The sequence below is a fragment of the Octodon degus genome, unplaced genomic scaffold, assembly GCF_000260255.1.
Source record: "Octodon degus isolate 3935 unplaced genomic scaffold, OctDeg1.0 scaffold00021, whole genome shotgun sequence".
Classification (NCBI taxonomy): Eukaryota; Metazoa; Chordata; class Mammalia; order Rodentia; family Octodontidae; genus Octodon; species Octodon degus.
In genome coordinates, this window is record NW_004524597.1 from 20,792,381 (window position 1) to 20,820,261 (window position 27,881).

General features: G+C 37.9%; 1 protein-coding gene across 1 annotated transcript in view; it reads left to right on the top strand.

The window, feature by feature from the left end:
- Positions 1-27,881, top strand: part of Cpne8 (copine 8) — a 250,510-nt gene that overhangs the window by 121,314 nt on the left and 101,315 nt on the right. The window contains exons 9-11 of the mRNA XM_023711426.1: positions 12,476-12,579; positions 16,209-16,313; positions 17,667-17,708. Of these exons, the coding sequence (XP_023567194.1) occupies positions 12,476-12,579; positions 16,209-16,313; positions 17,667-17,708 (251 nt within the window). The remainder of the gene's footprint in view (positions 1-12,475; positions 12,580-16,208; positions 16,314-17,666; positions 17,709-27,881) is intronic.

Below are 27,881 nucleotides of genomic sequence, written 5' to 3' on the forward strand. Positions count from 1 at the left end.
TTTTTGTATTTTAGGGAAGGGTCTACAGGATGTTCAGGGTCTTACTACTAGATCAGACTTGTAGTGATTCTCCTTTTACAGCCTCCCAAGAGCTGGGATTACAGGTGTGCCACCACGCCCAGTCTCACTTGCCATCTCAGCCTGCTCCAGGGTGGGGCCAGCATGGCAGGCCTGGGGAGCATCCCTGCACCCGCTTGCAGGTGCTTTAATTGGCTGAGGTATTTGACCAGCCCAATTTTTTTTGTATTTAGGACAGGGTGTACAGGGTCTCACTGCGTAGATCAGACTCATAGTGATTCTCCTGTTTATACCCTTCCAAGTGCTGGGATTATAGGTATGTGCCACCACACCCAGTCTCCCTATGATTTTGTTTTTAATGTTTAGGTCAAATGGCACACATTTTTATTACTCCTTTTATACCTCTTGTGTCTGAGCTCATATATGGCAATCTGTGTTCAGTATAAGAAAGGGAAAGTTCACGTCAATAAGATACGTGTCCTTTATAGTGATATTAACACGTGTTTTTGTGAACATGTTGAGTTCATGGAGTTGATTCTGTGTGTAGATAAGTGAACACATCATCAGTTCTACTTCATAATAGGGCCAAGATATTGAGGGCATAGGTTGAGCATGGGATGCAGGGCTGCATCTTGAGTATCTTTGACTTTCAATTCTGCGGTCTTGTTTTAAAGAACGTGGACATTTTTCTATGAAGATGAACAACACAAAGTAGAATCTATTACTTATAACCTGAGTCTCTTTGTTCTCTTTTCTAGTGTAAAGCTTTAACAATTTCTGGATTATCTTCCAATGAATAAAAATATTTTTTTCACATTTCAGAGCTGTAGGTTGTTGCTTAGAATATTGGTCTGACATCATTTTCTTGTATTTTAATTCTTAGCCACAGCTTTCATGATAATCAGTGTCATTAGTAACACCAATAAATCTTGAAATAGAGTTTAATTACTATGCTAATAGAGTAGGTTTCACAAGTGTTTTCTAGGAAATATTGATAGTTGCATCTGTGCTTTTTAATGTATGTTTTCAGCATTCAAAATTTGAATGAAATTATTTTCTTTGATGCTCAGAAGCATACAAGTCCGCATTTCTCTCTTCTTAAAGCAAGTTGTTTTTGTTAACGTGGTGGATAGTGAGTGCAGGCTATAGCATTAGGACACGTAAATTTCGGTCTTCCTGCTTTCATTCTTTAGCTGAGTGAGGTTACATGCTGTGGCTTCAGTTTCTCTAGAATTCTCATAGCCTGTTTCTAAAACCAGTTTACTGAGGGATAATTGGCATTCAGGAGGCTCTGTTCTTTAATGTATAATAACATTCATTGGGTCTGGCAATAGGTTCCTACAACACTGTCACCACAATCTGGACCATAAATATATTTACTCCCTCCTACATAGTGTATTATTTTTATTGCAATAAGAACACTTAACCTAAGATCTACTCTCTAAGCAAATTTTAAAGTATACAATAGGGTCTTGTTAGCTCTAATTACTTCATCATATAAATGGCTGGGACATGTTCATCTTGCCAGAGAAACTGTTGGCAAGTGTTCCCTCCTTCGCTTCCCTGAGTCTGACTCTTACCTTCCTGATCTAAGTGATTTCATACGGTATTTACCTTTCTGTGTCTTGTTTGTTTCACTTACATAATGTTTCCCATGTTCTAGCTTATTTCACTTATCTGACATCTTCAAGGTTCCTTTGTGTTCACAAGTAGCAGAATTTTTTTCTTTTTAATGGTTGAGTGATACCCTTCATCTGCTGATGGGCCAATTTGGATAATACTGTAATGAACTTGGTAGTACAGATGTCCCTTTGAGATTTTGTTTTCAGTTCCTTTGTAGATAACGCTCAGAAATTAGAGCGCTGTATCATGTGGTAGTTTTATTATAATTTTGTTGTTGTTGCTTTGAGACAGGCCAGTCTAAGCTGGCCTTGAATTTTCAATGATCCTCCTACCTTAGCCTTACAAGTTCTGGGATTACAGGTGTGTGCTACCATACTATTTGTAATGTTTCACAAAACCTCGATACTGGTTTCTATAGTAGGTATTCTAATTTTTATTCCCACCAACAGTGTACAAAGGTTTCCTTTTTTCCTACATCCTCCCCAGTACTTATAATCATTTCTGTCTGTATTTTATAATAGCTATTGCAGAGGATATGGGGTGATACCTCATTGTGCTTTTGATTTACATTTCACTGATGCCTAGTGTTACTGAGCATTTTTAAAATACTACTTGTTGACTTTTGTATGTCTGTTTGGAGAATTACATCCCCTGACCAGTTTTTAGGTGGAGTTGTCTGAATTGCTTATAGATTTTGGAGATCAATATTTCATCAGCTATTTGTTTGCACATAGATTGCTCTTTTGCGTAGGTTGCTTTTTCCTTTTATTGACTGCTTCCTTTGTGATACAGAGCCTTGTTAGTTTGAAATAACCCATCCGGTCTAGGTTTGCTTTTGCTGACCATGGTTGGTTTTTTTTTTTTTTTTTTTTTTTTTTTTAGGAAGCTCACAGTTTGTGGAGGTTTCAGTCCATATTCAGCTGGCTCCATGGCACAGTGGCACATGGTAGAGGGCAGCTGTTTATGGTAGTGGGAAACAGCAAAACAGCAAGAGCTAAATGGCAGGAGCAGGAGCAGCAGCAGAGGCAAGCCTCTTTTGCTTCCTTATATTGCCTTCAGATTATCATCCCCAGGGTGGGTGCAGCACTCACATCCATAATCCCGGAAGTACTCACATCCATAATCCCAGCATTGTATCATGGATTAATCGCAAACTCTAGAAGTCTGCCCCATGACTGTAAGAGGCTTTGGCGGAATGACTAGACACAAACCATAACCCAGTGACACAAAACCATTGAGAATGCACATAACTCAAACCTTGACTCTAATTCTCCAAAGGTTCTTTAAAAAAATGCCAAATTAGGTAATAATTTTGAAATGCTATGTTTTAATGAGCCCTTTATTATTTAAAACCGTAGCTAAAGCTTTGGAAGGTTGTGAATGAAATCTTTGGTACCTTTCTTTTGTGAATTTTTCTTACTGTTTTTCTATAAAAATAAATAGGACAACTATTAGTTAGATTTTTTTAATATGAAAGTACTTTTACCTCATTATATTCCCAAAATGTAGTAAACATAAACTTATGATCATACACTGTCAACTTGATAATCTTATTTATGAACAAAAAGCGAGTTTTCATTTGAGATGATACAATGCACACCAGCATGGCTAGCTAGTTTTTCCAATTCTGAAAAACAAAGTTAACTGAGTATCTAATACACTCAGTGCATTTGCTACCAGTGATAAGGTATCTGTTCTGAGCTCCCATTGAATTCTAACTAAAGTTCAATTTCACCATAGATTTGGTTACTGTTGGGATAGGGACATGCTATGGTTTGAATATAGTTTGTTCCCTCCAAAAGTTATGCTGGAAGTTGGTCCCCAGTCTAAGCTACTTAAGAGACATTTAAGAGGTAATTAGGTCATTAAGAGGGGTTGGTGGCTTCCTTGGAGCTGTGAAGTCTCACTGATTTAGGGTTGGATTAGTTACTGGGACCAATGGGCCAAGTCAGTAATCCCAAGCTGGTCCAGCTCACTTCATTCAGCTCTGTCACACATACTCATTCAGCTCTCCCTTTTTTGCCATGAGATAAAGCAGCGTGAGGCCTTCCCAGATGCAGGCGCCTGATTGTGGACTTCTGGACTCTAGAAGGATGAGCTAAATAAATTGCCCAAATCTCAGGAATTCTCTTCCAGCAACAGGAAACAGATTAAGACAGAGCAGGTGACTGGACCCAGAGTACTTACTTCTCCATAGTCAGCTTGGAGAATAAAAAAAAAACAAAAAAAAACAGACCATGGTTTTGATGTCATATCCAAGAAAAGATCAATAATAAGAAGCCTTTGTCCTATATTTCCTTCCAAATATTCTAATATTCTTTTTTTTTTTGCGGAACTAGGGATTGAGCTTGGGCCTTAGCACTTGCCAGGCAAGCACTTACTCTACTGAGCTATTTCCCTGGCCCCTCTAATATTCTTATTACTTATCCCAATTGGATACTCTGAAGGGAAAAAGACCAGTGTTTGAGCAATGTAGACGTTGTAAATTGTGCGATTCCCCTTAATTTTCTTAGCCTTATATAGTTTTATCATCTAGTCAAATCTAATACAGTTTATGAGTCATATTGGGAATGTACTTTGAAAGTATATTGAGGGATCAAGGAGATAGCTCAGCGGCCTAAGCACCTGCCTGGCAAGTGCAAGGACCCAGGTTCAATCCCCAGTACTGCATTTTATGCTGCCGCACCAGTCACTGAGACTGGGTATGGTGGGGCACGCCTGTAACCCTGGTGCTGTGGAGGCTGAGACAGGATGATCATTACAAGCCCAAGCTACTTAGCAAGATCCTGTATCAAAGAAACACATACATAATAAAGATTTTTTAAAGCTTTAATGTAAAAGAAAACATATTGAAAGTACTCATGAGGAAATACTAAATTTTGAAAAATTTTTATTTTATTTTATTTTATTATTTTATTTTTAATTTAATTTAATTTAATTTTATTTTATTTTATTTTGGCAGAACCAGGGCTTGACCTCAGGCCCATGCGCTTGCCAGAGAAGTGCTTATTCCACTGAGTCATCTTGCCAGCCCCAATTTTTAAAAAAATTTGATAAAAAAAGAATATTGAAAGTACTTATGAATCAATTTTCGATTGATTGATTCATTATTAAAATATAGGATAACTTTCCTGAAATGGATGCTGGGAACACACTGTTGAGAGAAAATAATGATAGCAGATGTACACACACATAAAGAAGAACCTCACACAACAAGCAAGTCTAATCCCTGTGTTCAATGAATATAATTTGGGCAAAAGACAGGCATTATAAAAACTCACTATGGGGATAAAACAAGAAGATGTATACCGTTCAAATATATTGTGAGTGAATACAATGGACACCTAATTGGTAATAGGAAATGATAACTGCTGGCCTGTTTGACAGTGTGTGTAACATTTATTAGTCTCAGATCAAAGAAAGAGCAGAGATTTGTCCACCTAAGGGTCGTCATTCAGCTAATGTCAGGCACTAAGGTGGAAAGCTATGTGGATGTGATGTCCAGGGGCTGGTAGTGGAGGATGCTGTGAGACATTAAAGAGACACCTTTAAAACCTCCCAGGAGGTATTGCATCTAAGAGAGTTTTCCCTTTTCTTTTTTCTTTGTAGCTGGCTCAGCCTGCCCTGGGGCAGGGCTGCTGCGGCATGTGGTGCCAGGGATTGAACCACAGTCCCTGCTCTTGTCTAAGCAGGCGCTTTAGACCACTGAGCTACATTGGCCCTGAGATTGATTGATTGATTGATTTATTTATTTATTTATTTATTTATTTAGTGTGTGTGGCCAGCTCAGCCCACCAGGGGGCGGGCTGGCTGGCATGTGGTGCTGGGGGATTGAACCTCGGTCCCTGTGCTTTGCTAAGCTTGTTCTAAGTAGGTGCTTTAGACCACTGAGCCATCTCACCAGCCCCGAGATTTTTCTTTTTAAAGGCAGAACATTGCTGCAGTGCACTTTAAGAGTATGTTAATGCTGTTTTTTTTTTTGTTGTTGTTGTTTGTTTTGTTTTGTTTTTAACCCAAATTACTATGTTTGTTCAATAGGATGGAATCTCTTCTGTGTTATTCTTAAGTTACTTTTTGTCACGGGAACACAGTGCCAGGCACTGACAAGTTCATCTCAGTTCACAGATTTTGGTTTCGGGCCAGTTGGTTCCAGTGCAATAACGGCGTAGTGGAAGGGCCAGGTGCCGGGGAAGCTGCTCTCTCTGTGGGTGAGCTGAGGAGGGTGATGCCCTCTTCCAGGTCATGCCCCCAGTGACCTGCTTCTTCCCAGCAGACCCCCTTCCTGAAACCACATCTGTTATATTGTACCCATGATTCATACACCCTCCAAAAGCCCTCTCCGAGGATATCAAAGTTTGGAGGGAGTGATTCTTGATCTAAAATACCATTCTGCTCCCGGGTCGCTAAAGATTCACGTGTATCTCTTTGAGTCCGTCTCTGCCAAGTCGTAACAATGCCAGCGTTGTTCCAAAGCCCAAGACCAAAGTTTCCTCTGAGACTCATGGCAAACTATTAGTTTTGAATCCCTGGAAAAATAAAAACAGAGTTAAACAACATACAGTGGCACAGGGTAAATATTCCAAGTCTCAAAAGGAGAAGTAAAGGGACAGAAAGAAATGGGACCAAAAATAAGACCTAAACCCCACAAGGCAAAAATTAAATTTTATAGCTCTGTTTTCATAAGCTTTTTACTTTTTCACTTTGAGCCTGAGACGGGTAGGGTCTGGTAGATTTCTGAAATAATGTCAAAGCATCTTTCCTGTTTTCCTCAGGCAAAATACTTGGCTTTTTTTCTAATGCTAATGTTTTCAGCAAACAAACTCTCCACTTGAACCTTACTGGTGCTTCTTTTTTGGCCAGTGGCAAAATTTTTCAAATCATTCTACAATGGCAAAAGAAATACCAAAATGACACCCAGGATTTGGAGGCATATTTAATTAATATCAGATGGAGACTGACAAGGAATCAGTTGTTCTTCAAAACATCAGGCCTTGAAGGCCCAGGGAGGGAGGTGTTTATAGGGTTGAAAGGGAGGGCTTATACAGAGATGGAGTATTTGGCTATCTTTGGCTCTTATAGTATGCATCATAGTAACTTAGCTGTTTGTAGGACACATAAGTAATGGGAACAGGAACTGTCACCTGGGCAACTGAAGTATGCTGGCTGGGAGAGTGTTTTCTACAACATTTCATCTTGACTTTTTGCTGCTGCTTCTCACTGTAAGCCTAGTTCAAAGCTGCATTCAGTATCCATGCAATAGCCTGGATGTAGGCTAGCTTGAAATTTTCTCTACCAGCCTTTATTTCAGCCTCCTGCAAAGTCTCAAGACAAGAACAAGATGTAGACAGGTTTTGTGGCAAAGTGTAATGCACATGGTCTCAGGTTCAGCTGCCAACAGTCTTTGTTCCCGACTAGAAACTCCTGACCCTCACCTTTACTGTTTATATTCTGGTCTTCTGAGCTTCTGGCTTATACTTTCAAGAATTTTTCTAGCTAATATATCCTAACCTTTACAAAGTTCCTGTGAACCTCTTTCAAAAGCTTCTGAACCATGTGGTGGGGTATATTCATAGCAACTCCCCCACCTGTGTGTTACCAAAATCTCGCCATCATTTTCTGGTCACTGTGCTATAACCTCTGACACGTGCAACTTAAAGAGGTTGTTTTCGCTCATGGATACAGTCTGTGGTTGAGTGATCCCAAAGCTGAGGCATCATGGTGAAGACAGTGAGCTGAGGAAAGCTGCTTATGTCTTGTTGAGTAAGAAACAGAGAGCAAGAACAAGCCAGGCAGGGAGGTGTGCTCTGCTAGGTCATGCCCCATGACACACCTCTTCCCAGCAGGCCCCACCTTCCAAAAGCAAAATTAACTCTTCTTGCCCCTTGAAAGTTTATTGCTTTTATTACATGTTTGTATCACATGCAGTTTACAATCATCTTGGGGAGTGGGTCTGTTATGCTTTGTGTACAGGTGTCCCCCCCAAAGCCTCATGCAGTCTTGGGGCAGCCTCTGGAGTTTGTGATTGATTACTGTGGGCGTGGATGCTGCACCCGCCCTAGGGCAGGTGATTTGCATTTCAATGTAAGGTGGGAAGAGAAGCCAGCTGCTTGAGCTGCTGCTACCCCTCCCTTGTGCTCTTGCTCTTTGCTGCCCCCATGAAAGGTTGCCCTCTACTATGTGCTGCTCTGCCTTGGAGCCAGCTGAGTGTGGACTGAAACCTCCAGTGACTGTGAGCTAAATAAATCTTTCCTTCTTTCATTTTGAGCGTTGGGTATTTGTCCCAGCAATGAGAGAAGAGTAACTAAGACATGATCCATGTAAACAATGTAATGTGATTGTTTTTTAGTCTCATTCTACTCACTCCTTCCTCCCTCTTCCTGTAAATCCCTTTTCTCTGTCTTCTATGTTGTTGATATTATTAATCCTATCTTATGTTCATGACATAAAATGCTTAAATTCATTTGCTTCTGTACATGGTCTGTCTTTATTCTGCTCACTTTTCCATCCTCTCTCCCTCTCCTCTAATCTTCAGGCTCCAGGACTCTTTTCTGTTTGTAAGGGATCCATCCCCCTGTCTTCTTCTATCTGTAATTGTACACTTTGTTTGTACTTTTCCTTACTCAAATGAGAGATACTATATAGTATTTAAGCTTGTGTGTCTGATTTATTTCGCTCAACATTATATTTTCCAGGTGCATCTGTTTTCTTACAGATGTCTCAAATTTGTCTTTATGGTTGAGCAGTATTCCACTGCATATAAACATTGCATAGTCCTTATCTCTCCCTCTCCCTCTGTTGCTACGTATACAGGATTTAGCTGTGCTGAGTTGTACTGCTGCAAACGTTGGCGTGCATGGATCACTGTACTCTGATGTCTTTGGCTGTTTGGGGACCCAACTTAGAAGGGGGCACAGCTGGGTCATGTGGAATTTCTAATAGTATTTCTTTGTGAAATCTTCGTCTTGATTTCCATAATGCTGTACACATTCACATTGCCACTGTAGGGATCTGTTGGTCTCACTGCAATCAGTTGTGCCTGGGGAGAAATGGTGGCAGCACTGAGAAGGACTCGAAGACAAAAGCTGGGTTAGGTGGTTGCTGGTCTGCCTGATGGGAAAGACTTGCACAACGAAGCAAGCTGTCCTTTATTTATCTGTGTTTTGTTTTAGTAAGTGTCTACAGGGTCAACAGGGTCTCACTATGTAGATCAGACTTGTAGTGATTCTTCTGTGTTCAGCCTCCCACGCTCTGGGATTACAGGTGCGTGTCAACATGCCCAGTCTCAGTTACTGTCTCAGTGTGCGCTGGGGGCAGGGCCAGCACGGCATTCTGGGGACTGAACCCCAGCCGCTGCATCTGCCTAAGCAGGTGCTTTAGGCTGCTGGTTTGTGCTGCCTTCGATTTCTTGATGACTGCCATTCTTTCTGGTGTAAAATTGAATCTTAGCGTTCTTTTTATTTGCATTTCTCTAGTTGCTGGAGCTGTTGAACATTTTTAAAATGTATTTCTTGGCAAGTTGTACTTCTTTTTCTGAGAAATGTCTGTTCATTTCACCTTCCCATTTCTTTCTTTTTTTTTTTTTTTTTTTTGCAGAACCGGGGATTGAACTCAGGCCCTTGCGCTTGCCAGGGAAGCGCTTATTCCACTGAGCCATCTCCCCGGCTCCCCTTCCCATTTCTTGATTGGGTCTTTTATTTTAGGTGGGCTGATCTTTTTTATTTCTTTATATATTCTAGATATTACTCCTCTGTCTGAGGATCAGTGGGCAAAAATGTGTTTCCCCTTCTAAAAGTTATCTTTTCACTCTAGTAATTAATTCCTTTACTGTGCAGTACCTTTTAAATTTGATGTAATTCCCTTTGTTGATTCTTGCTGTTATGTCTTGTTGCAAATTTGTTTTCTCCCTATTTTATCTTCCAGGATGCTCAGAATCTTGGTCTTACTCTTTAGATCTTTAATCTATTTTAATTTTAGTGTAGTACACGGGGAGAGCCACGGATCCAGTTTCAGTCTTTTGCAAGCAGATACCAATTTTCCCACACCATTCATTGAATATGTGATCTTTCCTCCCATGTATGCCCTCAGTCCCTTGAGAGGAAGTAGATGTGTCTGGGGATGTTTGTGCATTTTCTGTTCTGTTCCATTGATCCACATAGCTGTGTTTGTTACAGTTTTATGACTTTTTTTTACAATTATTGTTGCTTTGTAGTATAGCTTGAAGTTGGGTAATGGGATGTCTCCTGTTCTGTTCTTGAGGGCCAAGATTGCTTTTATTCTTCTGGGCCTTTTCTGGCTGCATATAAATTTTAGGATTGCTTTTTCTACTTCTGTGAAGTATGCTGTTGATATTTTGACTGAAACTGCACGGAATCTGTATAACACTTTTGGGAGTATGGCCTTTTTGACAGTGTTGGTTCTGCCTATCTAGGAGCAAGGGACATTTTCTGACCTCTTACTTCCTTAGTTATGTTTATTGCTAGGTGTTTTGTTTTCTTGAAGCTACGCTGAGTGGTGTTGTTTTCGTAATTTCCTTCTCCTTGAGTACACATGTGATACAGTCATATTTTAAAAGCCAGGCTCAAAAAAAAAAAAAAGGGGAAGTAGCACTCTGTGCCACTGGAATTTTGCTTCCAGGTTCATCAAAGCCATTGGTTTAATAAAAAGAAGAAAAAAAAGGGGGCTGGGGAGATGGCTCAGTGGAATAAGTGCTTCCCTGGCAAGCGCAAGGGCCTGAGTTCAATCCCTGGTTCCGAGAAAAAAAAAAAAGCCAGGCTCCATGTGGATGAGGCCTATGGCTATCATTCTCTGTCCAAATCAGTACAGTTACTACCCTGGGCAATTATAAAGACCTATTTTCCCAATATTACTGTATATGTTTGCCTGCATCAAAAGGAACTTTTAGTTTTAATCAGTTAATTATTTTGTAACAAATATAAACTTTGAAATTGAAACTTAGTTACAAGTTTCCCAATGACTGTAAGAAGCGTTAAGCTTTCCTAATATTAAACCTCTTTAATGTTTACTTTTCAATGTGAGATAAATAATTTTATCCTTTATGTATTTAAAATATGTCAAATGTTTCTCAGAATCATGTTTTGGTTCAGGTGCTTTGAAAGACCATGCAGAGAGGAGTGATGTCTCTGCCTCAAGAGTGTCTCATTTCCCTGAATTTGTAGAAAATCACCATCATTTTTATGGATTAAAGATTAAGAATACTGAAAACAAAACAAAGTGAAAAACGCAGTAAAACAAAACAGGGATAATCTTTTCTTCTCAATTCTGCCTTTGATTTTATATTTTGAATTATTGAGGGTGATTTTCTTTTTGCTTTCCTTGTAGTAAGGATATTTTTACAAATATCCCTTGTAATAAAGATATTTTTTCATTAGTCTTTTACCTACCAATTGAAAAGTTACCCTAATTGACACTTTCCAGGTAAGAGTGATGTTTGTATTATTCTTGTGCATGTTCTTTCAGTTTCCCTTAGATAATATGTTGTCACTATGCCCAACTACAGTATACTTGTCTTATTATAACTCTGACAGCAGCTATCCCAGTTAATGTTCTAAATGACAGAGTAAAGTCATACTATAAATACCTACAAGCCACAGAAAATCTAGAACTGTGGCTTTTCTAAGGGGTAAAATTGTCTTATCTCATTGTTCCAAGATTTCAACTTTTGTTGCTTCAGAAGTATTTGTTTGCTGAATGAATAAGTGAATGAATGAATGAATGAATGAATGAATAGAAATAGCATCATCTTTTATGGCTATTCGGACTACTGAGCAGTAATGAGAATTTTAGGTCAGTGCTTAATAAGTATTTCAGGGTTCCACATAAATGAGTAAGTAGGGAAGAGAACTGCACACTTTCAAACATTGTTAGTATTGACACCACATAGTATCCAGACCATGACCTCTTGAAATTGATCTGAAGTATTTTGCCATAACACTTCTTCCCCTAAATTTTTAGCATCTCCTTTCAGTTATAAAACATAAAACACCCTACAAGTATTGATTTTAAGTTGAATAGCTATATATTTTCTACCAAAAATAAAACCTGTCTTTTGTAATTCAGCTAAATGTTTAACTCTTTTGATTTAGGAAACCCTGAAATTACTTAGCCTATGAATGCCTGGGTATATAAATTGCTAACAAAGATTGGTTTCACATCGTAATTAACATAGCACTATGTAATTATTTTATAGAGGAAAGCAAACATGCTTTGTTTTTCTTCAGTCTGCTATAATAGAAATTATTTTAAATATCATTATTCAGGCATTGTGGTAATTGTTTGTAATTGAAATGGCAGCCTTTTCCCTCACCAATCAGCAGACAAAATCCCAAGCACACTCGGGCTTATAAACTATTTCATCAGAGTCTGTTTTTTGGGACCAGATGATCATTAGATGATTAATACCTGAGATGTAGTCACATCTCAATATCAACACATGGTAGGTAGATGCTTACTGACTGAAGAAGAGTTTGCTGTAGAAATGTGAACCTGAAAAATTGGAGATATGAATGAAAAATCCTATTTTATAACGTTGAATATTGAGAGTCCTCTGTGAGTCATCTTGCATCTTAATATTGCTTTCCAGGGTGAAATGCTAAAGGTTTTTGAGAAGCCATAGCTTTGTGACTTGAATGAAAATTTCTAGAGAAATTGTTAAAGTCGCACAATCCTACAAAAAGCAATTTTATGTTCTTTGCGATTCTCCTACACCTGGCCATTTGCATTAAGATGAAAAATGTGTTTTCTTGTCAAGTCTTGCTTGATAACTGTAGTTCTTATTTATAGCCCAGCTTTTGTGATATTTTATTAATTTTTATAGGATGCTGTTTTGATGCAATTTTGTGCAAACAAGTTGGACAAGAAGGATTTCTTTGGAAAATCGGATCCTTTTCTGGTATTTTATCGAAGCAATGAAGATGGCAGGTAGACTGATCTTTTATTTGTTTTAACTCTCTCATAAGGATGACATTTGAGTTATTATTTTTGTCAGAGAAGCTCATTAAATTAATAAATGGAGGACCTTACTTTGGTATTTTAACAGTTGTTGATTTTTATATCTTAGTGACAGGGTGTATCCTCATGAGTATTTTATAAGTAATGTTTATGTCATGTTGTTTAAATGACTTTCAGTTTCATAGAAATCCGTCTACTTTTTATACCACGATTAAATTGTCTTGTGTCTGTTACTAGGGAGGCTTATTTTAGCTCAGGGTGAGAGATTTCAATCCAGAGTCAGCCAGCTGTGATGGTCCAGCACAGGGAGATACCCTCTGGCGGGCCACGCCCCACTGACCCACCTCCTCCAACCAGAGCTCCACCTCCCAAATCATTTTTAGCCAAAACTCATTAGCAGACTATTCCACTGACAAGTGCCATGTCTCGTGACCCGGTCACCTCCCCGTAGTCCCACCCATGAGCTGATGAGACTTTGGGGGAACATCTGCATACAAACACCTTAATAATAGGAAAGAGTGACATCTTGTAAAAACCTAAACTGCGTAAACAAATGTGTTTTATTATACAGTTGAACAATTATTCCTCTTTCTATGAAAGGGACAGGATTAGATGACCTGTTTTTTATTGCTGCAGTATTTTTTTGCAGTGATACCTGAGTTTAATGTTCAGTGAAATTGTACCTTATATTATAGTACATTTGAATATTTTTGCTAGAAGAATAGATTGCTTTCTGTGTGGTTTGAACACATATATATGGGTTATAAAGAGAAATTTTGTGCATATAAATGTACCATTTATTTGATGTATTTGATTGTTGTTTTGTGGGAATTTTATTGTACTGTTGGTATTCATGAGAAAGTTCAGTGTCCAAAAACAAGGTTAAGGTTCTATTACCAGGTTTTAAATTATGACCCTAATACTTCATGGCAGTGGGGCCCTGTTAAAATTCTGTTCAGGCTTCGTTTTCTCAACTGTAAAATGAGGTGATCATCAAGCTGTATCACAGGATTGTCAAAGGAAATGAGTACTATACAGAAAGCATTTGGAAGTTTTGTGAACATATAGGAGGAACCAAAATAATACTATTTTTACTGTTTTGTAGTATATCATTTCTCATTGTGTTTGTAACAAATAAATATAATAAAATATTAGGTAAAGAGAAAAATGTTTTCTTTTTCCCCCTTTGGACATTAAAAGCCAGGGTATTAGAATGAAAAAAATCCATCAGTGTTACTACACTTTTAAGCAAAATTATACATCATTGATATTATATAAGTTTGTAAAGTATTACATAAACACAGAAATTTTGCTATTTAAGCTGACAAAATTGTGCAGTCTTAAATGATACATTACTACTTATGATGGGATTTTTGTTGCTGCAGCTACTGGGTATCTGTTGGCCGTGTTTGTTATGGGGCCCAATTGTTGGATTTTGTATAGCTGTATTTTCTAGTCATTCAGAGCTAGAGAGAAACTTAACGGTTTAAATGTCTGGAGTCATAATATTGTCTCCTCTCAACTGAATTCTTGATTTTATGAATTTTACATATATCTGTATTATATTATTATATAGTTATATGGGGTTTTTTTTGTTTGTTTTTTGGTGGCAGTGTCTCACTCTGTTGTCCAGGCGGGGCTTGATGTGTTGTCTGGGTCAGTCCTGAACACCGTTTGTAGCCCAGGCTGGCCTCTGAATCTCCTCTGTCCTCCCGCTTTGGCATCCTAAGTGCTGGGAGGCATATGCTACCATACCAAGCTACTTTTGTTCTTACTGGTTTTCTTTATTTGTGAAACTCTACACTCATAAGATTTCTGTTTGTCAGCCATTTAGTGCTACTGGTATTGCTTCTGTTACAAAATTTTCTTATGCTTCCAAACATGATATTTATTCATGAACTAAAATCTAAGCATTAGGACAAAAGTACAACTAGCACAAAACCCCAAAAGCATTTTAAAACAGTTGTTAAATTTGTTAAATCTTTTTAATGAAATCTTTATGGGTATATTTACACACTGGTGTTTGCAAACTAGTTCACCAGCTAGCTAGCTCCAAAACCAAATGTACTAATGCATATGTGTTAAAGCTTTAAAATAATTTTGATGATTTCTGAATGAATATATATCTCATTTCTTAGGTTTAGAGATTTTTGCTTTATTTTGAATTTATTTTAATAGAAATGTTTTTAAAACTGCATACTATCCAGTGTCTTTAGGCTCGTTTTATAAGTAAAACTTACTTTCTACCAGAAACATTAATGAAAAAGCTTTATAATGGACTGTTTTTGAATTCTTATTTTCTTATTTTGTATCTATTACTTTGACCTGTATTCATAATTAGGTAATGTTTTCTTTGGAATAGCTGTTTTTGGTAAATGGCTTCATTTAAAGTATCTTACTGTAGTTTCTTTAGTAAGAATATTCTTCTTACAATTCTATGTGCAGTAGACACATGTACATTTATATTTATATAGCAATCCACCTGAATATTAGAGAATTAAGGAGGAAAGTGAATCAGCCGCATAAGTATCTTAATATAGGTCATTTTCTTAGGAGAAATCTCTAGTGTCAAATTATTTAATTTTTGTGGCTGTAGAAATGAAACAAAAATTCTGGTGTGCCGTATAAGAAGTGGCCAGAAAGTAGACCATGGAGCATCTTGGGTTACGATGATGGATTGGTCTTTCTCTTCTGTCCAAGCTACAGTCACCTGTTTAAATCGCACTGCTTGGTCTTGCTGTCTCATGGCATGCATCAATATAGTTTCTTCTTACTGGGTTCTTAGCAAAGGAAGTTGCCCTTGCTCTATCTTAAAAAAGTAAAAGTAACATAAACAACAGAAATCCTTCCCCTTGACTAACCTTTTTCCCTCAGCTCTTTTGGTGGTCAGCTTTCTATGAATGACAAAACACATGAACAAATCAATCTAAAAGGAGAGATGGTTTATTTTGGCTCGCAGTTTCAGGCCACAGTAAGTTGGCTGTGTGGCTTTTGGGCCTGTGGTAAGGCCAAGCGTTATGACAGAGAGCTTATAGTAGAAGAAAGCTGCTCCCCCACGTAGCTGGGAAGCAGAGAGAAGGGAAGGACTGGAGGTCTGTATCCCCTCCAAGGGCATTCATCCAGTGATCCCGCTTCCTTCTGTGAGGTGCCACTGTTAAGGGCTGTGGTACCTCCCATAGTACTTCAGGCTTTGAAGGAGCTACCAGATACCTTTTGAGCACATTTAAGATCCAAATCGTAAGAGCTTCTCTCACATAAATGTCTCTTTATTCTTTACCTCTGAACTCATCAAAAGTTATCTTCACACTAGTTGCTCTTCTCTTTCTTAAGTTGACATTTTCTTTAGTCAAGTGTTTGCCCCCAGCTGTTTGAGACAGCTGCTCTTCTCAGGTTACTGGTGGTCTCACATTTTTGAACACTTATTTTTCAGTGTATCAGTTGGCCACCACAAATTTTATCATGTGACTTAAATATGATATCAGTAACAGAGATATTGCTACTTTTATTCTACACAAAAAAGGAGTGATAATAAAGCAGTATATTATTGTTGAGTCAGAAAAATAACTGAATTTTTTTTTTTTTTTTTTTTTTTTTTGCAGTTTTACGATTTGTCATAGAACAGAAGTTGTCAAAAACACTCTGAATCCTGTCTGGCAGGCCTTCAAAATCTCAGTCAGAGCTTTATGTAATGGAGACTACGACAGGTAAAATAAACGATAACTTTTCAGAGGATTTTACATATTTAGTATAGATCTAATAATCTAAGCCAAACTGTTTTTGTACTTTCTTGCTTACAAAAGCATGGATGATTTATTGAAACAATTTCACATAACTCTTTTTAAGCCTTTGGTTTGAGAAGGAGAGGTGATTTGTCTAATTAAAATCTGGCTAAAATGACTGATTATCTAAACAAAATGTAAAAGTGAAAAATATGTTGGATATGAACTTCCACTGTAACTTAATACTATAGTTCTGGAATGTTCATTGCCTCAAGGCTTACATAGGGAACATCTTTTCAAAATGGGCTGGGGATCTAGCTGAGTGGTTCAGCGCCTGTCTGACAAGTGCAAGGTCCAGAGTTTGGTTCCTGGTACCAAACAGATATGGAATATGTAGGTACACAGGGGGGAAGACTATGGCTATGGAAGTGAATTACTCTGGGAAATGTTATTTAGTATAACTACTTTCGTGGCTGCTGATTGCTAAGAGCTCCATAGATGGAGAACAGGTGTTTTTATGCTTAGCTGGGGATGTGGTCCCGAAAAGCTGGTATTCATTTTTTTTGTGTGTGAAAGTTTATTAAAAAATTAGGACATGAAAATATCTCTTCATCCCAAAAGTAAAGCAAATTAATTTTAAAAAATCTGCTTGTTATTTTATATATCTTGTTATTTACCATATTTGAAAAAAGATGTTTATTCTAGTAATCAGTATCATAGGAACTAGCGATTATGGTGCTTCACTGAGTTTCCTTTGCAAATTACAATACCCCACTTAAGCTGATAATGTTTTGAGTTAGTAAATCTGCAAGTTGATTGAGCCAGACTCATTTTTCTTGGAAAATAGTTGCCATAATTCAGTTACCATTTATTAGCATTAGCATCACCGGGTAATCATAGAAATTCAGACACCTGGGCCCTACCAGAGACATACTGAGGCAGAAATTCAGGGGAAAAGACCCAGTAACCCATGCCGGTAAGCACCCACGTGATTCTGACTCCTTCTAAGAGTGAGAAATACAGCTGCATCGGGGTACATGTAACTGCATCGAGAACCTTTGACCCATGTATTCTCTCTGCTCCACTTAAAGAATCGATATAGCATCTAGGATCTGACTTTAAGATACATTGTCCTATAGTAATAAAGTTAAATCAGTTTCAGATTACATTATAAATTGTACTATAGTAATAAAGTTCAATGAATTCCAGATTACATTGTAAAACCTACACTCACATAGTACTTTAAGAAAATCTAGCTATAATTTGGTTTTTAATTATCAATCATATTGTACTATAGTCTTACTAAGTAACTTTCACATATGTCTTTCTCATGGACAGAACAATCAAAATAGAGGTATATGACTGGGATCGAGATGGGAGGTAAGCCATGGTCTTTTCTTTTATTCTTGGTGTTGAAACTGAATATATTTTAAGAAGCAAGTACATGTAAATTATTTTTTAAAATTTCATGTCATTTTAAAATTTCATTTCATCCTATTTTTAAGGTTATGTATTTAATCTGTTTTCCAAGCATTATTGAGATGTTTACATGTTATTTTATTTTTTATGTATTTGGTAAAGGATCTCACCACTCAGCTCAGACTCATAGTAATCCTCCTGTTTCAGCCTCTCCAACACTGGGATTATAGGTGTGTGCCACCATGGGGCTGGCGTGGCATGTGCTGGGGATCAAACCCTGGTCCCTGCACTTGCCTAAGCAGGTGTGTAGTCTACTGAGCTATCTTTTTGGCCTTGTCCACTTGTGATTTTAAAAATAACATGTCTTCTTCAAGTTGGAGATCTACACCAGTAGAGCAATTTACTCATCTATAGTAACAGAGTAAGGGCCTTCAACTTGAACGTTTACCTTCCAAATGGCCAGCTTATTAGTTGTAGAGTAGTAATTATTAAATTTGTACATCTTACAGTGAGTGTCTCTGAAAATTTCCTTAACTTTTATGACCTGTTCCATTCAAGGGAATGCATCTGAGCCTATCCTTCCTCCACCATAAAAAGAGGGGTTGGGAGCTGGGAAATGTATCTCACAAAACTCTAGAATTGTGGTGTCCAATGATCGCCAAACCAAATGCTTCGTCGGAGCTCTGCACTGTAGTCTCTCTCTGCTATCATAGTAGGTGTGAAAGACTGCAAGAGAGGGAACATTCCACGCTATTCCTTATCTTTCTTCTTTAACTTTTTTTCAATGTTTCTGCTGTTCTAAATCATTGATACTGAGAAGCTTTTAAAGGATGTTAAGCCAAGGGAACCAAATTCACACTGCGCTCAAAAACACACTGTGTTTTACACTAACGAAATTAGACCACTGCCATCCAGTGGTCCACAGCAGAACTGCCACCCTGATGGGATGATGTAGGTACTATGACCCAACAACAGGGTGGTCAAAAGTTACAAAGCATTTGATTGAAGATAACTAGGGGGAAAGAAAAAAAAAAAAAAAAAAAGATAACTGATGTCTATATAAACCCAACAGCCCATAAGAAAGAGTGCTATTCTGGTCTAGTGCCAAATGGCGCTTCTCGGGTTTTAACGCCATTAAAGTCTGCCCTCTATGCAGGAGCTTGACTACCTTTGTTTTTTTCTAACATAGATCACTGCCTGTCCAGATGGTTCCTGAAGGGAGTGACTGTCTAGACACCAAATGCAAATGACAAATGGGAAAGCAAAGGGTCCCTTTCATTTTCCAGTTGGCTCATCCTAAACTCCAACCTTCCACCTACTGATGATTAATGGGGCAAACAGGAAGCAAAAGCCCAAGACGTCACCATTAGGCCTTTCCTACTGCATTATATGCAGGCCAGCAACCGAGCCCAGAGAGAGGCAAGTGCCAGCACACCTGCGCACTCCTCTCAGCTCAGGGCCAAGTTCAAGAGGGCTGTGTGTGCTGGAGGACAGCCCCGTGCTGCGCCTGCAGTGTGAGTAGGAACGTGCCCAACGGCAATGCCACTTGCAACCGCACATGTGACATTTGCCAATATACTCATGTGTACGGTCGAGGAAGTGTCCAAAAGTGTAACCCAGTCAGGATTTTCTTCTTTTTAAGTAGTAAGAAAGGTAAAGAAGTGGAGACACTTCAGCTCTCAGGAGTTAGCTGTGTAAGACTCAAGGATTTTAGTGTTCAAGTTGTACCTGAAATACGATCATGCGAAAGAGTTGAAACACTGCTGTGAAGTTTATGCTCAGATGATCCATTCTCTGTCTGTCTGTCTGTCTGTCTGTCTGTCTGTCTGTCTGTCTCTCTTTCATCTTTACATTTCCACCAGGTATTCATCTTATTAACTAACAAGTTAATTAAGGTATCCTCAACAAGAATTCTATATGCGTTTGGGAGAAATATCACCAGAAAACCCTGTATTTTCCTGGAGGAAATGTATGTTTTACGGCTTCATTAAACTTGATTCACTGAGAAAGTGAATTTGGCTGCTCAGAATAAATACAGGAAATAATTGCATTCTTTGTAAAGAAGGATTTAATGCCCCATATCGTATAAACTATTTTATATCTCAATCAAGAGTGGGCAGAAATGATGGTTTCCTAAGGAAGCATCTTTAGACATTGGGGAAACGATTTTAGTTTGACAACCTGGAAATGAACCATGTAAATTCAGCTCCACGAACATCTAGGAGTGCTTAGTCCTGTTTGCAGAAATCATGTTATCTGTCTTTCAGCAGTGTGTTTCTGAAGCTCTTCTGCCACCTCTGGTTTACTTCTGAACACAAGAATTTTAGGTAGTTTTGAGCATCAGAATGGGAATGTAGTTTCTCTGTCTTGCGATTTTGAATGGTCCTATCCAGGATAATCTGGTTTATTGATTATTTCTGTCATGCCAGGTATTCCCTAAGCGTTTTTCACATTATTTCTATTTTTAATTTTTATAATAAGTGATAGGCACTGTATCAACTCCACATTACAGGTAAACTGAGGTGAAGAAGTGACTTGCTTAAGGTCACACTAACAAAGGACAGAGCTAGCACTGGAACCTGCCGTCTGCTTCCAACAGTGCATTCATAGCTAATGCACTGTATTGATTTGTGCAGCACTTTAATTGTAAATTCTGGCACTTAGATAATAGCATTCCACATGCACATGGGTCAGAACCTTCGATATTTGATAGCTGATAGGTAATTCTGAATAATGTAATTTAAGTACTGAAATGTACCTGAAATCTTATAGTGTCTGAAAAAGTTGGCAAGGCTTTCTTAGGTGGCAAGATTTATGAAACAGGTAGGTAGAAAGAGCTTGGTGTTACAGATTCGTGAAAGAATTCTATCAACATTGAAAGAGTCCATATGGTGTATTGGAGAGAAGGCATAGATTTCCAAAATTAGAGTTATGGGGGTGGGGATTGATTTATACTGTAAAATAACTAGGGAAAATTTTCAACAAAAATTACATTTGAGACATCAGATTCAAAAGCAAAGAAACTAGGTATCATGACTCTAAATTCATTTTGTCATTTGATTATTATCTACTTGGAGAGAAGGTTGGTACTAGAGAAGGTTGGTCATATGTTGATTTAGCTTTTCATTTTGGCTTCAGTATACCATCATTAATAGCATTCCCCAAATAAATCAAAAGTAGTTATTTGAATATTATAGGTCTGTAAACTCAGCAAATTATTCTAAAAGGGTCCAGTAGCCCATAATAGCATTGGGTCTTCTGTTTAACTGACAATGTCAGAAATTACTGACCTGAGTCCCCCACAGCTCAACATAACAGCATGGCTTTACTTCCTATATTTCGTCTTCATACTTTTCTACTGGATGGTTAAGACTAAGGTAAAGCAGGACCCATACAACAAGAGTTGTAGCTTTTAAAAAAGGGGTATACAGATGAATGTCCATTTTGTATCTGTGTACTCAAAGTGGTTAGGATAGATATATAGTTACATTCTCTTAATGAATAGAAGGATTTGTTCTAATGGTGTTTGTAAATAGGATCTCAAGTCCGCATCTTGTACAGCAATTAACCACTAAGAAGAATATATGCAGTGTGTTAGTTATTGAAACTGTACTACCGATTTAATTTGAAACTGTCTCATTGCTATCTGTTTATCAATAAAATTTTGAAAAAGTAGTAAGCCTGTGAAAGGAAAGAGAATAAGATTGTGAGTAGACTGTTCCTTGGTAATGAATTATAGTAGAATAATTAGAGAAGTGGATTATAGATTTATAGGTGATCTAGTACACTTTTAAGTAGAGCACTTTTTCTTGAATCCAAAATGTAGATCAATATTTTAATATAAAAGGTCAGTGTATTATTCCATACAATCAGTGGACACCAAAGCAGCTTTTCTCAATGTCAGCAAAATAAGTAGATTGTGAATGACATAAAAAGATGCAGTGTTAAAATAATTAAGTTGTTCTTTATATTTTTTCCAATTAAATAAGTTATGTGAAATTTGAAAGGCATATTTGTCTCTAGTGGAATATAATACATAGAATTTTTGTAAGATCTACATATTAATTTTATAATTGTATAGTAACAGTCAATATACAAGGTTAATATACAAATTGATGCCCAGCTTGTGGTTACATGTGGTATAGTAACAATTTTTTAAACTTTCGTCATGCATTCTTATTTATGTAACAATTTCATAATAGAAATTTCTTTCCCTTAAATCAGAGCAAATGTGACACTCCTTATATTTTGACAAAAGTAAAGCTCCACGAATCTTTTTCCTGTTCAACCCATTTCTATGTTATCCTTAAATGAAATCCATCTACCCATCACTTTTTAATCTATATGTGCATGCAGAACTTCTATATTATTTTTTTGTAAAAATGTAAATGTACATTTTATTCCAGTTGAGTATTTGACCATGTGTATTCCATTGCCAAATCCCAGTAACTGGAGTCTCATTTACTCTTCTTACATAAACACCTTTCTTTCAAATTATAAGATTGTTTACAAAAAGAGCAACAAATTCTTTTTTTTTTTTTTTTTTTGTTTATTTGTTTTTGTATTTTTAGGGAAGGGTCTACAGCCTGTTCAGGGTCTTACTACTAGATCAGACTCATAGTGATCTGCCTGTTTACAGCCTCCCAAGAGCTGGGATTACAGGCTCGTGCCACCACGCACAGTCTCAATCACTGTCTCAGCCCGCCCTGGGGGTGGGGCCAGCACGGGAGGCCCAGGGATTGAACCCCCAGCCCCTGTGCCTGCTTGGAGGTGCTTTGATCCACTGAGCTATTTGGCTGGCCCTACAAATTCTAAGATTGTTTTAAAGCAATATTAGAACAGATTTTACCTTTTTTTTTTTAATTTTAGGGAAGGATCTATAGCGTGTTCAGGGTTTCACTACTAGGTCTGACTCATAGTGATTCTTTTGTTTACAGCCTCCAAGTGCTGGGATTACAGTCACATGCCACCACACCCAATCTCAATCACTGGTCTCAGTGCATCCCGGGGGCAGGGCCAGCACAGCAAGCCTGGGGATTGAACCCCTGGTCCCTGCCCCTGCTTGCAGGCGCTTTAATCCACTGAGCTATTTGGCTGGTATAAAAGATAGAACAGAGACATTTCTTTCTTTCTTTTTTTTTTTTTTTTTTTTTCCGTACCAGGTATTGAACTCAGGACCCTATGCTTGCCAGGCAGGCACTTATTCTATTGAGCTATCTCCCCAGCCCCCTATAAAAATTATTATGCAGGAATTTTTAACTTTTTATGTTGTCTTTAAAATGTTTGTATTTTATGCTTAGAGAGAGATCTTCTTGGTTTTAGTGGTTTATAATTCAAGTCCCCCAAACAGTATGTGGCCTTTAGTTCTCATACTAGCTGGCATCAGATAGGTAGGTTTCAATGACATTTGTATAATATGCATTATAGACAGCTTTATGGAAGGTGGGATACTTCATCTGCATTCACAGCAATTGTATAGCTGCCCCTTTAAATGATTGGGAGACATGCATGAGCTATCTTTGTAATTTCGTGTATAAATTCAGCCATACTAAAACATTTAAGTCATCTTTTGTTGCAGTCCACAGAATTTCCATTAACAGTTAAAGTGGAGAATGCTTGGCAGTGTTGGTTGTCTACAGTTTTTCTTTACCAGGGAAGGCCGACCACGGAACGGTGGTCATGACGATGTGTACACTTGGAGGACTTCAGATAGTGACGTAGTCTTGGCGGCAGTAGTTTCAGCTTGATTCATCAGTTTGAACTTAATTTTGAAAGGGGGCATCTTGTGATCCTCTAAGGTGTACAAAAATATGGTAATGCAGTTGAGCAAGAAGCCAACTGACATTAAAGTAGGTGCCCTGAGCTAATCTAGAGTGGAAGAGGCTGTTATCTTTTTATTTAAGCACACTGACAGTGACCTGAGAGAACAAGAGGTTTTGCTTAAATGTAGGATAAATAATCGGCTTAAATGTACTTAATTTTCAACAAGTTAAACCACTTTACCAAAATCATTCCAGCTACATAATTCCCAACAAATCCTTACAGGGTGTGAAGGAAGGACACTGAACACTCATCAAAACAGTTAAAGCTGAAGTGCCGGAGCTTGACTCATCTGGGTTATAAGGCAATCAGTGGCAGTACTCTTAGAGAGCATATATTGCTTGAGGTTGCTTCGGCTGAATTTGTAGCTTAATTTAAAATTCAGAGAGCCGCCGTGGAGAGCGCTGCATTCAGTCCCTGCAGTTCAGATGTGGGCCTGATTGGAGCCAGGCTGCGGAGTGGGTTGCTGTCCGACAGAAAATGTGATTGGATGGAAAGGTTGAGCCGGAGAACTGGGTGTCATCCAATTCCAGCCTGTGAATCTATTGAATAGGGAGAGGAAAAGTTTTCTTGCTACCTACCGCTTGACATTTTATATGGTGTAGTCAGCTCGAGTAGTGATGTTTATGTAACTAAGTACAAAACTCCTTTATCTCTGAAATGCTTTACAAATGTGATCATTTTCTCATCTGTAAATCTTGAAGCTAATATTTTATAAACTCATTTGATTCGAGGGCTATGCATTATTGTGTCTAAGTCTTGTTGGGCTTGGAATATACTTCTCAGTAGTTTCAGAAATGAGAATGAATTTAGGAGGACCACTTTACATCTTTTATATTTTTCTTATTGAAGTTTCCTCACTCACTCTAGCTAATCTAGCTCTACAATTAGCTCATCTCTTGCTTATAGTTAACTTTGAATGTCCTGTACATTCAATAGCTAAAACTCAACCTTGACTTTTTTATTCAACTGCTTATTGTCGGAGACTTTAAAAACATTGATAGACTTGCATAATCTGTGTATTATTCACTGATGTTTCTGGCTTTTCTTTTGTCTATGGAGTGATTTTTTTTTCTGTTCTTTTTATTAATTTGAATTGTTTATTTTTAAGGTTTTTTTTTTTTTTTTTTTTTTTTTTTTTTTTTTTTTCAGATGCAGGGTGTATATTGTTCCCTTTTCCTTCAATCTGTAATTCTCACCCTCAGGAAAGTCAGAACTAATTATGAATTATTAGCTACTTGGCAGTAATCAATTTTAACTCCTGAACATCTTTATGGTGCAGTAGAAATTCTATTAATTAGTGTTGGAATAAGTTGTCACTGAGCACCGCTATGTGTTTCACAGTTTGCCAGATGATGTGATTTTTAATCTTTATACAGTGATATTTTAATTACTTAATTTGTTTTTCAAATCATGTTGACCTTGGAAGGTTTTGAATTCTTCCAGATATGTATCTTGTTTTTGGTGAGCTTTTTTATAGAAAACTATGATAAACATTTTCCATCGACCCTTCAACAGATACATACAAGGCAAATGTTGGGAAGGGTTACTCCAGCCAGTTTCTGCAGCTTCCGAGTCTGTCCTGTCTTTATCTGTCATGTATTCGCCTATATAGCCTCACATTTGGGAGGCCCTTCTGGGTTTGCTTTTAATCTGTTGGCTTTCTGTCTAAGCCCAATTCAGATGCCATTGAGTGTGTGAAAGGTCTGCATCTGCACCTTGTCTACCACTTAAGAATGCGTGTTAGCATACTTAACACATGACATGTGGATAGCATTGGTTTCTTCTTTGTCTTTTGTGGTTAATCCTCAAGCCCATGAGGCTAGGACTCTCTGTTCTCATTCTTTGTCTTCTTGCTGTAGGTTACAGTGCCTTTTCCACAGTAGCTCCTTGCTGTATTATTTCAGTGTTGCAGAAGAGAGGGTTTGGAGTAGCTGTTTTCTAAAGAACACTCAGTCCTCCTTCAATACTTACTTATCTTCTCAAGCTCACCCTCTACTTGAAATTATGAAACACTCTTGGGTGACATTAGAGTTTTATGTCTCCAGTGAAACTTCAGTTGGTGACTCATTCAGCTATTACTTCTAAAGTCTCTTTTTTTAAATCATTTGCAGTTATCTTACATTTAGCACTCAGGTATCTGTAATCTAACTCAGATTTCTTAACTTTTCTGCATTATTTTATGTCAAAATATTGATAATTTCCTCCAACTATGTAGTAGAATTACCAAATTCAAACCAGGCAGTATGCATTTATTATAAATTTTGGTTTTGATCACTTTAGTATTTAAATTCTTCAGCTTTTCATTAGAATGTCACCTGTCCAAATGTATGATATCAAGTAATTTCTGATTCTGTTAGAAAGGTAATATTAGAATCCTCAGAACTGGGAAAGGCTGTTGTATTTTACAGAGGGAAAGGGAGGGACGTAGGGAGGAAGGGAAGGAGGAAGGGAGGGAAAGAGGGTACATAGGAGACCAAGAAGGAGAGTGTTTGGGGCAGAATGCCTGGGAAACTTTGAATGACCTTTTGTGACCTGACCTATCACAAAATGAACAGATACTGAAAGAACAGTAAAGAGAACAGGATTATTATTGGTTGCATCTAACTGCTCCCTCACCTCCCAAGCCCCATGCGGTCCTGGGTGTTTTTCAGAGTTGGCTGGATGTGGAGTGTGTGATGCCGGGATTGAGGGTGTATGATTGCTAAATCAGTCTACTGATTGTTCTGGACTATTTCTGGCTGGGATTAAGGTTATGAGTGCTGCACGTGACTCAGAGCAGTTAACCTGTGTATAGTACAAGGGAAGGAAAGACTCTTGTCCCCTTTCCCTCTTGTTGCTTTTGCTGTCTTCTGCTACCATGGATGGTTGTCCCTCTGCCATGTCCCACCCTGCCTTGGAGCCAGCTGGTGATGGACTGAAACCTCCACAAACTGTGAGTGAAATAGACCTTTTGCCCTTTAACTTTCACTCTTTGGGTATTTTGTCTCGGAGGTAAGAAAAGTAACTAAGATAAACATTGTTAGCAGTACAGCCTAGGAAAAGAAAAATAAATCAAAATTCATGTAGTAGTTTGAATTCCTTTCATCGAAGGAAGGGAATTTAGAGAGAAAGAACTGTTGAGATTGAGACAGAATTTTCTAGCAAGTTTTGGATTGAGGACACGTGGGTGGAGGTCAGTTAGACAATAATTAATTGGGTAATTTAGTCCACCTTTCCAAACCAAGCCATTGATATCTCCCGTGTCTCTGTTGCTACCTATTATTAACTTTGTCATAAAAAAGGAACTTAAATTATTTAAAATATTAATTTTTACTTTATAGACAGATGCATTAAAATCTGTAGCTGTCTATACTCAGCACCCCACAGTCACTCAGGTTCAGGAGGAGAGACAAGTTCTTCATTTTAAATTAAAGTAGAAAGGATTATAGATTAGAAAATCACCAATTTAGCCTTTCTGATGATTTGAAGTAATTTACGTGCATTTTTAGATTGAAACTAGTTTAACAATCAAGACTTGTGCCATTGGCTAAAGTAATTTCCCCATAAATAGGCGAAACACAAAGAAAAGAACATAGACAACTGTGAATTAATCTCTGAATTTTTTATTTTATATATATATGTATAATATATATATATATATATATATTTTTTTTTTTTTTTTCCAATACCTGGGATTAAACTCAGGACCTTGCACTTGCTAGGCAAGCACTTATTCTATTGAGCTATCTCCCCAGCCCCTAATCTCTGAATTTAAAGCACTTCTATCATAATAAGAGATGAGACTAGGGGTGTTTTAAAAAAATAATCTTGATCAGTTTCAGTGTGCATAGCTCCTTTAGCACAGCGTAGTGACGTTGCACAACCACGTAATGAGAGCCTGCAGGCTGAGCAGAGCATGCCCAGAGCTGCAGGAGCTGTCTCTTTCCCCTCTTAGTCACCGCCCAGTGTCCCGCAATGTAAACACATTTCTGATTTCTACTACCATGCTTCACTGTTGGGTGTATTTTAATTTTAGTATAAATGGGATTGCATAAATGCAGCTTCATCGTAAGTACCCTTTTATGCCTAGCTTTGCTGGACATGAAGCTTATGAGCTCTGTTCATGTTTCATGTGGCTTGCTCACTTGCTCACTGCAACTTCTATAGTATGTTTGACTGTGTCACTGAGCTACATGACTGATAGGTATTTGGCTCTTTAAAATACTTTCGGTTGTTGCAGACCATGCTGTATGGATGTATTTGTTTATGCCTCATAGTCGTATGTGGTAAAATATAGCACAGTTGTGTATGTGTATGAACAGGTCTTGTGTG